Here is a 13,702-nt window from a genome sequence, read left to right as displayed (position 1 = left end):
TTATAAATTGTATCTTCAGCGTTATTATTTTTGTCATAAACCGTTGGTGAAGAATTAATCAGGTGTAATGAATTATTTCGGGGTAGCTCCGGACTAGTAAAATATTCTGGATATTTTGGAGCATAGCTGTTAGACATATGCTTGTATTTTTTCAAAACTCCCATGATCTCCATTTTGTCATCCATTTTATGATCTGGATGAATTGATTATAAATCTTTACCAGAGGCAACGCAAAGCTGTATTCGGGTTCACTTTCATCACTTTTTCTGTCTTTATGCATCCTCTCGTCCATTCTTTGCATTAACTTTGCTTCATTTTTTTCCTTGACTGTTTTCACTGTAAAGTCTTCAATAAACAAATTGCAAACTCTGTATCAATATCCGTAACTCCCAATGATGCCATGATGATACGAGTAAACACCATTGTCCTCTCACATTCGTGTCTCGTTACGGACTGAAGTGAGTACAGGTTGGCGTTTGTACAAGTTTTCCAAATGACTGAAGTTTTAATACCATTTCCATTGTTACTTAGTTAATAGAATTTTTCTTTTGACAAAAGTTCCACGGTAATTAAAAAAAGCTATGATAACTCCCTCATACAAGAAGGGGATTTAAAAGATATAAATAATTATAGACATATCTCACTTATCACTGGCTAAAGTACGTGTAATAGATTTTTGGTTAAGAGTTTGTTTTATGACGGACATAATTATCCACATCATTATTCTACTTTAAATTGTTGTTGTGTTTGTTTTGAGTAGACCTAGATAAAAACAGTTAATACTGAAACGTCGATCACCATGGATCAAAAGCTTAATTCTCCTAAAAGATAAGTTTTTCATCATATATATAAATATTGTACTTTTTGCCTTCCTAACATTTTAAAAAAATGATTTATCTACATTTCATCTTTCTGGTATTCCTATTTACAACTGCTTTGGGCAGTACAAAGGTAAGAAAATTATTTTTTATCTCTCTACTATATTTTATATGTATTTATTAAAATATAAGTTAGTGTATCATATTCTTTTGATGAAGTATTAAATGCAAATATTTAATGTGAATGGGTTAAATAAATAAATTCTTTCTTTTTTGACTTTTTCATAGAAGTTCCCAGTTTTTGTTGTTTGTACTCTGAAATACATACAAAAATCCTGGCCAGTGGTAATGATGTCATTAATTGACACTAAACTTGTCTAGTTCTAAAATATTTTGACCAGTACGTTAATTTTATATATCTGGGTTATATTTAAAATTGTGCTAGTATTTGATACAAAGTTCGTGTTCTCAAAATTCTAAAGAAACGTAGACACCAGAGACTTTGTTCCAAAGTTATTATAAATGTAATAACGAAAATTTTTACCTACAATGCTGCATCCAAGATTCATAAAACCACATACAAGAAATAATTTCTTTGTTCGCGGGTCTGATTCCGAATCAGTTTTAGAACCGATCGAACGCGCACTTATACACTTGCCTTCACCTTTCTGGTTAATATTTTGTTTTCTTCTTCTTTTCAAACTCCTTCATATTATATCATTTTGAATGTATTTAGCTTGTCTGATTTATCGTCTACCTCGCCTTTTTGCGTTTTGATTTTAATGTCGACTATCACCTTCAATCCAGTTCCCTCTGAGTATTGTAGTTTCCATCGATCTCTGTGTCACTTTTTACTTATCTGCGCTCTGTATACTCATAGACATTATTTTCATTGGTGACCGGAAGTGATAAATTTCTTCCTTAATAGCATGGATACCATTTTAAATATATGTGCCAGTTTTCTAAAGGTGATCCAGGTCAGCGCTAATCTCTTCGTTTCCTCCATTTTTTGGTTTCTTTTTGCTGATAGATGTGATCACATAGATATGATACAACGATTGTCTCTGATACCCGTGTTCTATTGTAATACCTATGTTGACTTGGCTAATAAATATGGACTCCTGAATTCTCATGTTTAGGTCCGCTTTTTTCGATAATTAGTATATACCTCTTATCATTTTCAATCACTTCGTTAAGTTTGTAGAAGAGGAGAATATATTGAAAAAGAAAAACAATTTAGTTAAGTAGTCTGATTATCAGTTTATTTATGTATTTCGTTTTTTTATGCAAAGAAAAATATTGTTATTGGCTGCTTTTTCCAACATTATCAAAAATAGAAAGGTAGTCTTGTTATGTGAAATATTTTTTTGACTAAGGCATAGAGGCCATTGATCAACTTCTCTAACACTTGATCTATTGTGTGCCCCGTACTTTTTATCTACCAGGTAGCAATGATTTTAGAGAGCTACCTGTCTGGGAGCTATGCGGTTACCTCTTTTGGCTTTGGAATAATTAATGTAAATACTTTCGTAGAGGGACAGCCTTACAACCACAGAGAAGAAGTTCGGCTATTTTCTTATAGAAACGCCCAGAGCTGTTGGGACTTTTTCCGATATTCTTCTAGTGGTAATTCACCGGACAATATCCTGTGGGCATATACCAGTAAATCTTCTTAGTTCTTCTTTATTTCATAAAAGAGCTTTTTGGGTCCAGTTAGTGGAATCTCTTCGATTGTTCTGCGTCTAGCTCCATGTTTCTGATTCTCTCTTGTTTTCCCACTTTTTTATAATCATGGCTTGATGATTGTTTGAAAAACCTATAAAAGGTTGTAGTTCTATAAAAGAAGAAATATTGTGCTGGCGTATTAGTTACGTGATGGAAGATTTTCACCGTTTTTACTTTAGTTTCAATGTAAATTTTAGATGAAAGCGCGAAAATTGATTACGAGGGGATCGAGAAATAACGAGGAACATCAATCTTGACTACGTCAATAGTTGACGTTTGCTACTTTAGCCGCTTTAGTAAGATTATGTTGGCAGTGTCTCTTATTAAACATAGATCTCAGTCAACGCATCCACATTAAGTTTTTGCTTTTTGTTAAAATAAAAATAAGCTTAAGAAATTCTAAAATCTTTTCATTTTGATGAAGTAGTAACTCTGAGGTATTAGTATAAGTTATTTTAAATGTGGAAATCAGACAAGTAAAGACAAGGAATGTCATAACTGTTAAAACCAAAAAAATGCGAAATAAAGAACTAGGTGGGAACAGAGTTCTTTCCACATCTACTGGAAGTTGTAAAAGTGCCAAAGAAGCATAAGGAATGTAAAAATATGTCTACAGTGATAAAGTAGTGATTCTAAAGTTGAGGCACGCGAACACTGTCAAAAGCAAAAGAAAATGTACAACTAATGTACTTAGTGTGAGCAGAGTTCTCTCCACATCCACCAAAAGTTGAAAAAGTGTCAAAGAAGTTCAAAAAATGTGTTATAAATGTGCTATCATGTACTTAATACGAACAGAGCTCGTACCACATCTGTCGGAAGTAATTTGAGAATCCAGACAATGAGAATACCCATGACAGAACAGATCAAAGTCATTCCAAAAGAAGCCTTTTAGAAATGCTTTCACCCTTGGATAAGTGCATTGTTGGTCAAGGACAATCTTTTTTTTATTATTTTATTACATCTCACTACCAATGTATTCGAGATCAGTTTAATTAGCTCAACAAATTCAGATGTTAGAAGACATATTATATGTTGATAATTAATTATAACTTAATCAATCTACAGAGTTTGAATAAAATTTTTTTGCAGGAAGACCATTCACATTTCAAGACATCTTCCAACCAAAGGTGAGTTCAAAAATGAAATAATTAATGTAATTGTTAGGGCTTGTGCTCTTCGTCTCATTATTTAATTGCTACATCTCGCATATTCCCGTAACGAAATATGATCGTCTAACCAAATTGTTTCTCATTAGCTTAATGTATTTTTATATTATTTGGATAAACGAAACTTACATTACAATAAATTGGGTATAGTTTTGGCATTATAAACTATTATAAACTATATTATCGAAATTAAAATCGTTGCTGTGTGAGGTAGATATGAATAACGTAGTTTCTTTTTAATTCAACTTTAAAATACGCTTGCACTGATTATCTTTTATATACAGTTTTATTAGTTCAAGATGAACACACAGTCAGGTGTCTAAGTTTCCAATTTAGCTGTTTAATTAAGAGCCTGTGTATTTATTCGGTAATATTGTGCAATATTTCATTACTTATAACTACTCACTATTTTTGTATGATACTTGCTACGTACTTTTATATTTACACGAACTATTAGAAACTATGAATATCCCCAAATTATACTTTGTGGTAGAATTAAATAGCTTTGAGGAATTGTAAAACATTCTTGATGTTAGTGGGACAGATCGAGATGTTACGTAATCGGTGAGTATGGGATTCAAGATCAAAGTAGTATTGCAGTTATGGCAACAGGAAGATTTCCTAAGAAAAACTGTGTTGGCTAATTCAAGGTCTTCTGATATTTCCCAAAAAATTCAAGTAGCACATTAATTATTAGAATTTAATATTTTTTTCCACTGTTTTTGTTTCATAGTTTTAACTGTTGGCAAGTTTGACTTATTGAGTAGGACGTTATGTTTTGCTAAGACCATCATAAACGAGACATGTACCTAGTGCATCGACTTCAAATTCACTATATTTTCTAGCTGCCCCTTTAAAAACTTAATAGCGTATAATTCCTTCGAACCTATTAAAGCAAAGTTAAAATGAAATTAATTAACTAAATTATTGGTACATCTTCGAAACGTTCCGAAAGTGATTTGCTGATGAAGAATGATGAAATAATGAAACTTACTTTGTATTAAAGGTTATAAAGAAAAAAGATCTGTCAAATATAAATCATGAAAAATCTCCCAACGGCGTAACTGATCCATCTATTCTGTGTACATATTAAACAAAAAGTGGCCCTGTAAAATTTGCTTTTATCACATGATTTTTTTTTCAAATTCATTTTTTATAAACCTATCGACTTGGGGGTATCCATTAATTACGTCAGCTCAGAATAGGGGTTCAATAGAATCTCACCAAATCCGAGGGGGGGCGGTTAATCGAAAATCTCACGTCAACTTCAAAAAATAAAAAATATTATAGATATTAAAAAAATTATTTTAAAAATTTATTTTGCCAGCTAAAATAAACCTCATGGCTAATAAAATCATTCAGTTTGAGAGTGATATAGAAAATGATGAAACTATTGATATTGTAAGACATGTGGCATTTATTTCGTGTGTAAAGCTGCAGAAGCACAGAAGTCAGGATTCAACCAATGCGTGTAGTCAAGCGTCGTGCTAAAAGTTGCTGTGTTTTGTGGATGAAAGTTTGGAAAGGATAGTCGAAGAAAACGTAGACATTTCCCGTTACTGTCTTCTAGCACTCTCAGAAATCCCAGATGATATGTGTCCAATTATTTCAATCGAAATAGTACACGAGTCTCCATGGACTGAGTAATAATTTTAAAAAAGTTTTGTTATTATCTGTTATTACTTTGAAATTTATTTAATTCAAATAAATTAACTTTTTGTCATACCTGAACGGGTTTATTATTTTTTCGAATAATAAAAAAAATAGAAATATTTTTAATGTCAATCTCGTAAGGGGAGTGGGATCCAGGCAAATCTCACTAAATCTTACCTAAACAGATCCAAAAATGCCTCACGTTAATGGATTCCTCCTTGAAATTTTGCACACTGGCTCGCTATTTAAGGCAATACATAATTCAATACAATAATTTGTAATATATTTAATAATATCGTTTGAATTAATCAATTTAGTTTTTATTTGAAACAGAATGTTCTGTTCTGTGTTTTTTGTCATTCTATGTTGATTTTTCCTCTACATTAACTTGACTTAAAAAATTATATAACGACTTTTGTGAAATGTAAAACAGTTACAGCTTACAATCCTATATTTCTCTTGGAAAAAATTTTCATTGAAATTTTTTTAGTTTTACATGAAAAATTAAAAAAATAAATGTAAAAATCACAGTTTATTCAAAATGCAACAAAAAATAAAATTTTTGACGTAAATCATGGTCTTTAAGAATGATTTAAATATTTTGAACATGTAGGTACAACAATGTAAAAGAGAGTTGATTATAAAGGAATAATAATTACCTGAAAAATCCCCCATTGAGTAAAGTTTAATTGATTGCAATTAAAACTAACGTGATGAAGTTAAAATGATTAAAGAAATGGTGGGTTTTTGTTTTATAGTGAGTTTTGGAGCAGGGTGATGAAGTTTACACTTCAAGGTTTTACTATATTCATTCCCTCTTCAGCTATTTTTCACACATTTTTCAATAGTTTTAAATTTATCACATTATGCGTTAGTATCCATGACAACGAATTTTAACTTACTAAGAAGTAATAGTTCCTATAGGACCATTTTCTTTTACATTTCTGTTTACAATATACTTTTTTTAGTTTTTGTCGTAGATTTGTCAAATAGCTCTTCCACGTTGTATTATCGTGAATAACTTTATATACATAACATCAGTTATCCAAATGATGATTTTCTATGAAAAGTCTGTAGTATGAAGTAATGCAATTATTTTTCAAACAACATAAAGGTTTTAGAGCTGTAATAACATTATTTTCAGACTGTTTTTCAAAAATTATTAACAACAATACAAGTAATATTCTCGTTCATATAACAAACACATTCGGAATAAAATCCATAAGATTCGTGTAAACTGTATCCAAAATGAAAGAGTCGTTTGGAATTTGAAAATAACTATAAAAATTGTACTCATTTTCACTGATTTATATTTCCTTATTAAGATGAGACTAATAATTTTTTTTTGAAATCAATGTAAAGTTCCATTTTCTTATTAATATCCATGCTTTGTAGGAAAATTGTTCAAGAAACATTGACTGATGATGACATCACTGTATCTTATTTAACCAACTATGATTCAAACTTAGATATAACTGCTGTTACACAAGAAAACAACCCAGATGATTATTTGAATATTCGTCACAAGATAGTTCAAGATATTACTATACTTGGTCAGTATACAACACGTTTGGAATTAGAAAACGAAGCACGAGCAGATATATACGATCCAGAACCTTACGAAAAAACATATAACATAGAAAAAACAGGAATACCCATAAATGGTGGGGCAATAACAGCAAATGTTGATTTGAAAGTTACTGAAACCCTACAAAGAAATGTTAACTTTACGGATCTAGATTGGTGTTCTACAATTCAGTTTGATGCAGTTATAACTGGAGAAACTAGCCTAACATTAGCGACAGGCTCTATTAAGGACATAAATAGAACTGTATCTAATTATCCTGAAAATTATTCGTTCTTTGGAGTCTCTGATGCAAGTCCTTTGGTTGCTGTATCTGGACAAGATTCTTCAACATGTCATGATGAAACATGTGAATCAAATACTATGGATAAAACAGATATGAGTGGTTATTACGTTTTTGACAATGTTTATATTATGACTATTAAAAGAGTCTATGCATCAGCTTCTAGTACCAAGTCTACTGATGGTGCTATGTATTCTATGCAATCAGTTATTACCGTAGATGGATTTGTTCAGATATGTAGTGATGGTACGCTATAAACAATGATACAATTTTATTTATAGGAATTTTCTCATGCTCAAACAATATAAATATATACTTGAAAATACAATATTTCAGTGAATAAACTTTGTTTAAATTTAACGGAAAATTTGTTTCTTTGCTATTAACCTAATTATGCAAACCTATTTGCAACCATTTTTCCAGACAACTAATATGATATATTCCATGTACTATTGATTTTCTTTTATAGAATTTCTCAAAAGTATTTTTCTTTCTACTCGTACCATTTCAATTGAAATCCCTTTAATGTTTGTCAGGCTTTAATGTGTATTACACATTACGCATGCTTCTTAAAATAGTTAATTTAAATTCTAACCTAATCCTCATATCTATTTACTCTTACGGGTGTAAGTTAATTTTCCTACAATAAAACAATCGGCAAACAACAAGAACTTGAAAGTTGATATAACGAATCGTTAATATAAGTACCTACATTAGAAGTCTTCAAAGCTCTCTATAGCCTTTGTCAAAGTGTCCTATAATATAGCAGCAATTTATTCACGTATTGGGAATGAGGTTTATTAGAACCTCTTAAAAGTCCCGAGATCTGACACCACATGGTAAATTTAGGACTGAAAATGGTTTTCATGCAATTTTTGTGTATTGTTAGTTGACCAAACGCCACTATTTTGTTTGTTTATAGGTTCATCACAATAGAATTGGACTTCGTCACTAATTATTAAAAAAGCATTGTCATTTGTAACGTCATAAACAATTTTTTCACAAAAAATTATTCGTTGTTCAATATTACGTTCAAACAATCAGGATAGAATTTCATTTTACATGTCAGAATACGATCTGGTGTTAGGAATGATATCTCCAAGGTGAGAACATCGTCTAGTTGAGCGGTGAGGACTCTAACACCCGTATCCTATCGCCAGCCTAACCAGAAAATAGAATCGTCCATTCAGTCCAGACAAAAAGCTTTAAAAATTACTATATTGTCATTCATATTATTGAACAATTGAAAAAAGGGGAATGACGAAACGAGTCAAAAGTCTGCGAATTTCGGAACCTCTCACGTCCGTCATTCTCAATTGTGAATATAAAAACCAATTAAACTTAATCTCTCATCTTAAGCTCTGAACGGCTGGAGATCGATAGCACCCGCAACCGAGCTGTGCCACCTGTGATTTCAAATTTTGAGATGTTATACCTACATATATCTTATTGCAATTTTTACAGGGAATACCATAGATCATATTTGTTTTTGTCAAGGGATCTTCTGGTTATTTTAATTTAGTGAAAAGTGTTAGTGGGGATTGTGCAATTTTAATGTTCGTTACCCCTTTGAATTTCTTGCTAATTTTTTCAGAAAGAGTCTTAATGATTGGAATAAAACCAAAAACTGTCTTTTAGGTATCAGCGAAATCCTAAAAGTGATTTTATACTTTCGCGATCCCCTCATTTTTTGGCTCTTGAAAATCGAAAAATCATCCGATTTCGATGCATTTCTATTAAAATAATCGGTTAGATTATGTTATGCTGAGTTAGGTTTGGTTTGGTTTGGTTTGGTTTGGTTTGGTTTGGTATGGTTTGGTTTGGTTTGGTTAGGGGGGCGTGTTAAAAATTCAAAACAAATGTTCACATTTGGTCTGCTTCAAAAATTCTTCGAAATCAGAAGATTTTTCAATTTTCTAGAGCCAAACAACGAGGGGACCGCGAAAGTATAAAATTACCATCCTAGAGATTCCATGGCGATCGTCTATGTATACGGGTGTGACACTGTTAATATTCAATTTGAAATTTATTATGCTCAACACCAGTTTCAAATGTGCTATTGCAGATAAACAGCTAAAACAGAACAATATATTCGACAATTTGGCCTATCTCAGCGGTCAGTGACGGCTCCTATCCAATGATACTTGGTATGCTAACCAAATTAATGTAATCTTTTTGTGCCTTTAGTATAGTACCTACATTATATTTACTAACAAGTAAAGTTTAGCAAGGTTGAAATTTTTTATATTTCCTGGAACTTTCATTTTTCTGATGTCTGAAGTCTATTAATTGGGGCAAATACTACTTTGCTAGTTTGATGTTTGATTCAGTTAGAATTTATAAGTGTTTCCTTCAATGACCGTGGAGAGTATACATTTTGGGTAGATCCTGCAATTATCCATCAATCGGCAAAGCAGAGATATGTTCATTGTGTTACTATTGTCACAACTCAAGACGATTTTCTCATATAGATGATAGTTTGGGTCTAGCCGACTCGGATTAACAACATATTTTAAAACATAAATATAGCCTTGCCAAAGGGTGATGGTGTGGGGTGCTATAGCTGTAGCTGGTAGAACAGATACTCATCTACTCGTCCTTGAGTTTACGCTGATAACGTTTTGAAGCCAGCTACGCCATATTACTTGTATAATATTATTTCCAGCAATATAATGCCCATTAGGAAGTGGTGGCTATTATAGTATTTAGAAAAAAGTCAATTTCCAAATCTCTGAATCACTTTGGGACAAAGTGTTGTACAAAACACTTGGGAGAAATCATTCAGAATGCAATTAAAGAGTAGCGGACATTCAACATTATATAGGAGCGACACTAAATACCTCAGGATTGGATTGATTTCTATTTGTAAAAACATTGATTGTCTGTTATTATGTCGCAAAATTTTGTTATGTTATGGTTACACTGTTTTGAGGAGTCTACTTTCCTCATGCAAGTTGCCCATTTATCTATGTTAATGACGATAACATAAAAAAGTGAAGAAAATGGTGTCGGTAGCTCTCAACATTTCTTATGGATCGACTCAACATAATTTGATTGATGTTTTGGGTATGAAGCTTGCCAATGCTAGACTCGCACAAAGAACTGAATTTTTTACAAAAACAACGTCGAGTAGAGGTCGCTTAATGACATAGCTGAGGACCCTACATCCATAAAATGCATTATTACTGACGACGAAACGTGTGATTATTGATATTACGTTGAAACTGTCTGACAATTTAGCAAATGGCGCTCTAATAATAAGCCAAAAAAAAAATACGATCGAGAATCAAGGTGATACTCATCGTTTTCATCGATTATCGTGGTTTGGTATACTATGGATTCATTTCTGAGTTTGAAAAGAGTGAAACTTTTTTGGCCAAACAGGAAAAAAGTATTCCCTAGATTTAGCTTCATATGACTTTTCCCTTTTTTTGAAACTAAAAAATCCGATATGGAAAACGTGCCCTGATTCTATTAAAGTCATAGAAAGTAATTTGTTTAATGTTAGAAAGATCCTATTTTGAAGGCGATAATAAAGATTGTATCAGAATACGTGAAAATGGTTTTTTGATCACTCCTGGTCAAATTTAACAAATTCTCACATTTCTTTTCGATACAGTCAAGATCCGCAAATTGTTTTACATTTTCATTACTTCTTACATATGCCAAATTTTCAAATCTATTTTGAATGATGTTTTTGCAAATTGTATTAAAAAATTTTCAATGTTGATTTACATATTCGATAACCCTGATAAAATTTTGTGATAGTAAGAATTTTACTTTCTACTTCTACATATTACTACTAACTTTGCTCTAGACAAAATTCCAACCATCGAAATGTTCATTAGACCATGTGAATCTCACGTGCACATAAAAGTTTGCAAATCTTACTTATTAACATTCAAATTCATGATTTGTTTGCCCAACTAAACTTTCCCTTCATGTATTCCAGTTCAATTAGATTATAAATATAATGATTTGTATCATTACTCCACACTATTAAGCCAACAGAATTGATGTTAGAGTTGTAGCAAATATACCTACTTGAATCTGTTAATTATTCAAAAGTAAAGCATATAGCATAGCTTTTTTTGCGTCATGTATTCAAAAGTTCCTTGTTATTCCTAATATTCATCTAAACATTAGAGAAACAATGACGTTTGCCAATAGATGCACATAGTTTGGTTCCAGTATAACCATATTTTCATAAAACAGATCAAAGTTACAGAAGGAGGAGTTTTCAATATGGGAGAATTGAAAGAAATTTTTCTTAGATTGAATTTTGCTGGGTATATCTGAAAAATAGGTATTACTTTATATTGAATTTTACCATAGACCTCGACAAGGCTTAATAAAAGATGAAGGAAAATAATTTGAGTATCTGATTCAATCAAATATCATTTGTTGAGCTTTAGTATCTAGAATATTAGGAAGTGCAAAAAGATATAGGGAGTTTATAATAAGGAAATAAATTCAACGGTATCTGAAGAAGGGTTTGAGAACATTTCGAACAAATACGATTTTTTTTCGATTTGTATCATGAACAGTGCATAAAAGTCTTCTTAAAAAATGGATAATGATTATAAAATTAACATCATACTATAAGAAATATACAGCTTGGTTGTTTTTTAGGGAATTTGTCTTCCCCCAAGGAATGATTTTTTCACATTTTAAGGCTCTGTTTCCCACGGAATTGAACCGCTGTATTTTTATCCAAGTTTAAACTCAGTTCCACCATCTCTCCGTTTTTTAGGGGTCCTGTATAATGTCGTACAGACCTGCTCCTGTTTTTCGAAATAATGTTTATTCGTCAATTCCACGATGATAAACAAATATTTTTATTTTTTGTTCTAGGAAAGTATCACCGACAGAGTTTGTAGAAGGTTTTACGACAATATCCCATATCACGGATTACTACAGCAGTCTGAATATTTCTGAGGTATCTACAACTAACAACCCAGATGATTATCTTGTTATGTATTACAATATTTCTGTGGAAATAATGATACCGGGTCTTTTCAGATGGTCTGTTTCAGCTGAAAAATCTGACGTTCGTAGTCCGTACTCTGACGAACGTAAAGAAATTAGAAGAAATATGGAAACCACAAATGAAGAAGCCGGTGTTGATTTTTCAATTACCACAATAGACTCTATTTGGAGTAAAGTAGATTTTAGTAATATGGACACACGATCAAGAATAGAATATAATCTAACTATAGTAATCAATACTAATGTTACGTGGAATTCAGAGTTTCTTAATTCTATTGAAAGGTCATTACCAACGATAAATGATAACAAATATTTAGGGTCGAGTGATTATCCAGCATTTGTGCCTCTAGTCAATACCACTGGTCATGACAATGCTATTTGCCAGAATCAAATTTGTTCTTCGAGCACTGAGACTCAAGAGTTGGTAGACTCATATAATATGTTTGACAAAGTTTCTCTTTATAATCAGAAAATAATTTCATCAACTGTGGGGAGTACCACCTATTCGAACGATGTCAATACCACGTTTTCCATGCTGTCAAAAATTCATTTACAGTATGTTGTTGTTATAGGTGAGGAAAGATGTGTGTGAGTTCGAAACCGCACAGTGTTTTGTGGTTAATTTAAATAAAAAAAAAAAATATTTATTTCACATTTTTTATTTTCTAACATTTACCTACAAATATTTATTCAAATGAGTTTTCTTTTTTCAATAAATTAAATATGATATATATACTTATAGTAGGTATTATTACTAAATCATTCAAACTGTTACATTGTAACTGAAATAAATTTCATTGTTTCCTATAGTGTTATTTATGCTCATCTTATTTATCATCCAGACATATTTATAAAGGAGTGAAAATGCCAATATTTTGACTAGACAACATGTAGGCATATTACCTTTATCACAAACATCTACGGTCAAGTCAGGTTTAATATTGGGAGAAAGATTCTGTATGTCATTCATATTGGATGGAAAACTAGTTTTGCACAGACCAAACTAGTTGATCCTGATATAAAATCACACACTCTAGAATAAACTAGTACGGCCTAGTCATTAATCATTTTTATTAGAACAATACAGATTCGTCCTTAAAAGATATGGATAATTGGATAATCATATTATAGCAAACCATAATCATATATCAATTTTTAAAATTGTTATTTATTTTTACATGGTGTCCTTTGGTGGTTCTTAGAATTGCAGAGTATCTTTGCCTAACCTAACTTAACTTCATTTATAACGCATTATAATGAGAAGATATTTTACTTTTACTTTGTAAAATTTCTACCAAAAACTTTTCTTTCCATTGTTTTCAGGTTAACCTATATTGAAAAAGAAGAAAACTGCTAAATTGGTTTAGATTAGGCCGTACTACAGGCACGTAGTCAGGATTTTACTTCGGGGGGTGGCTTATATATATATATATATATATATATACACTTTTGCACATTTGTTGCGAAATAATAAAAATATCAG

The 13,702-nt window shown here is 31.4% G+C and overlaps 1 protein-coding gene across 2 annotated transcripts; it reads left to right on the top strand.

Annotated features, from left to right (window-relative positions):
- Positions 1–642: 642 nt before the first annotated feature.
- On the top strand, positions 643–13,432 carry LOC130448648 (uncharacterized). Of its 2 annotated transcripts, none has more exons than XM_056786102.1 (3): positions 643–951; positions 3,633–3,670; positions 12,085–13,432. In XM_056786102.1, the coding sequence occupies exons 1-3, from the start codon at positions 889–891 to the stop codon at positions 12,809–12,811; spliced, it is 828 nt and encodes a 275-aa protein (XP_056642080.1). In that variant the 5' UTR covers positions 643–888; the 3' UTR covers positions 12,812–13,432. The 2 variants fall into 2 exon arrangements, with proteins under 2 accessions (XP_056642080.1, XP_056642079.1); XM_056786101.1 differs by lacking the exon at positions 12,085–13,432 and adding an exon at positions 6,758–7,597 and having other exon boundaries at positions 855–951.
- The last annotated feature ends 270 nt before the right edge of the window (positions 13,433–13,702 follow it).

Source organism: Diorhabda sublineata, chromosome 9 (genome assembly GCF_026230105.1).
Source record: "Diorhabda sublineata isolate icDioSubl1.1 chromosome 9, icDioSubl1.1, whole genome shotgun sequence".
Lineage (NCBI taxonomy): Eukaryota > Metazoa > Arthropoda > Insecta > Coleoptera > Chrysomelidae > Diorhabda > Diorhabda sublineata.
The sequence above is the reverse complement of the archived record's forward strand: the minus strand, read 5'-3'. Positions and strand labels throughout refer to the sequence as shown.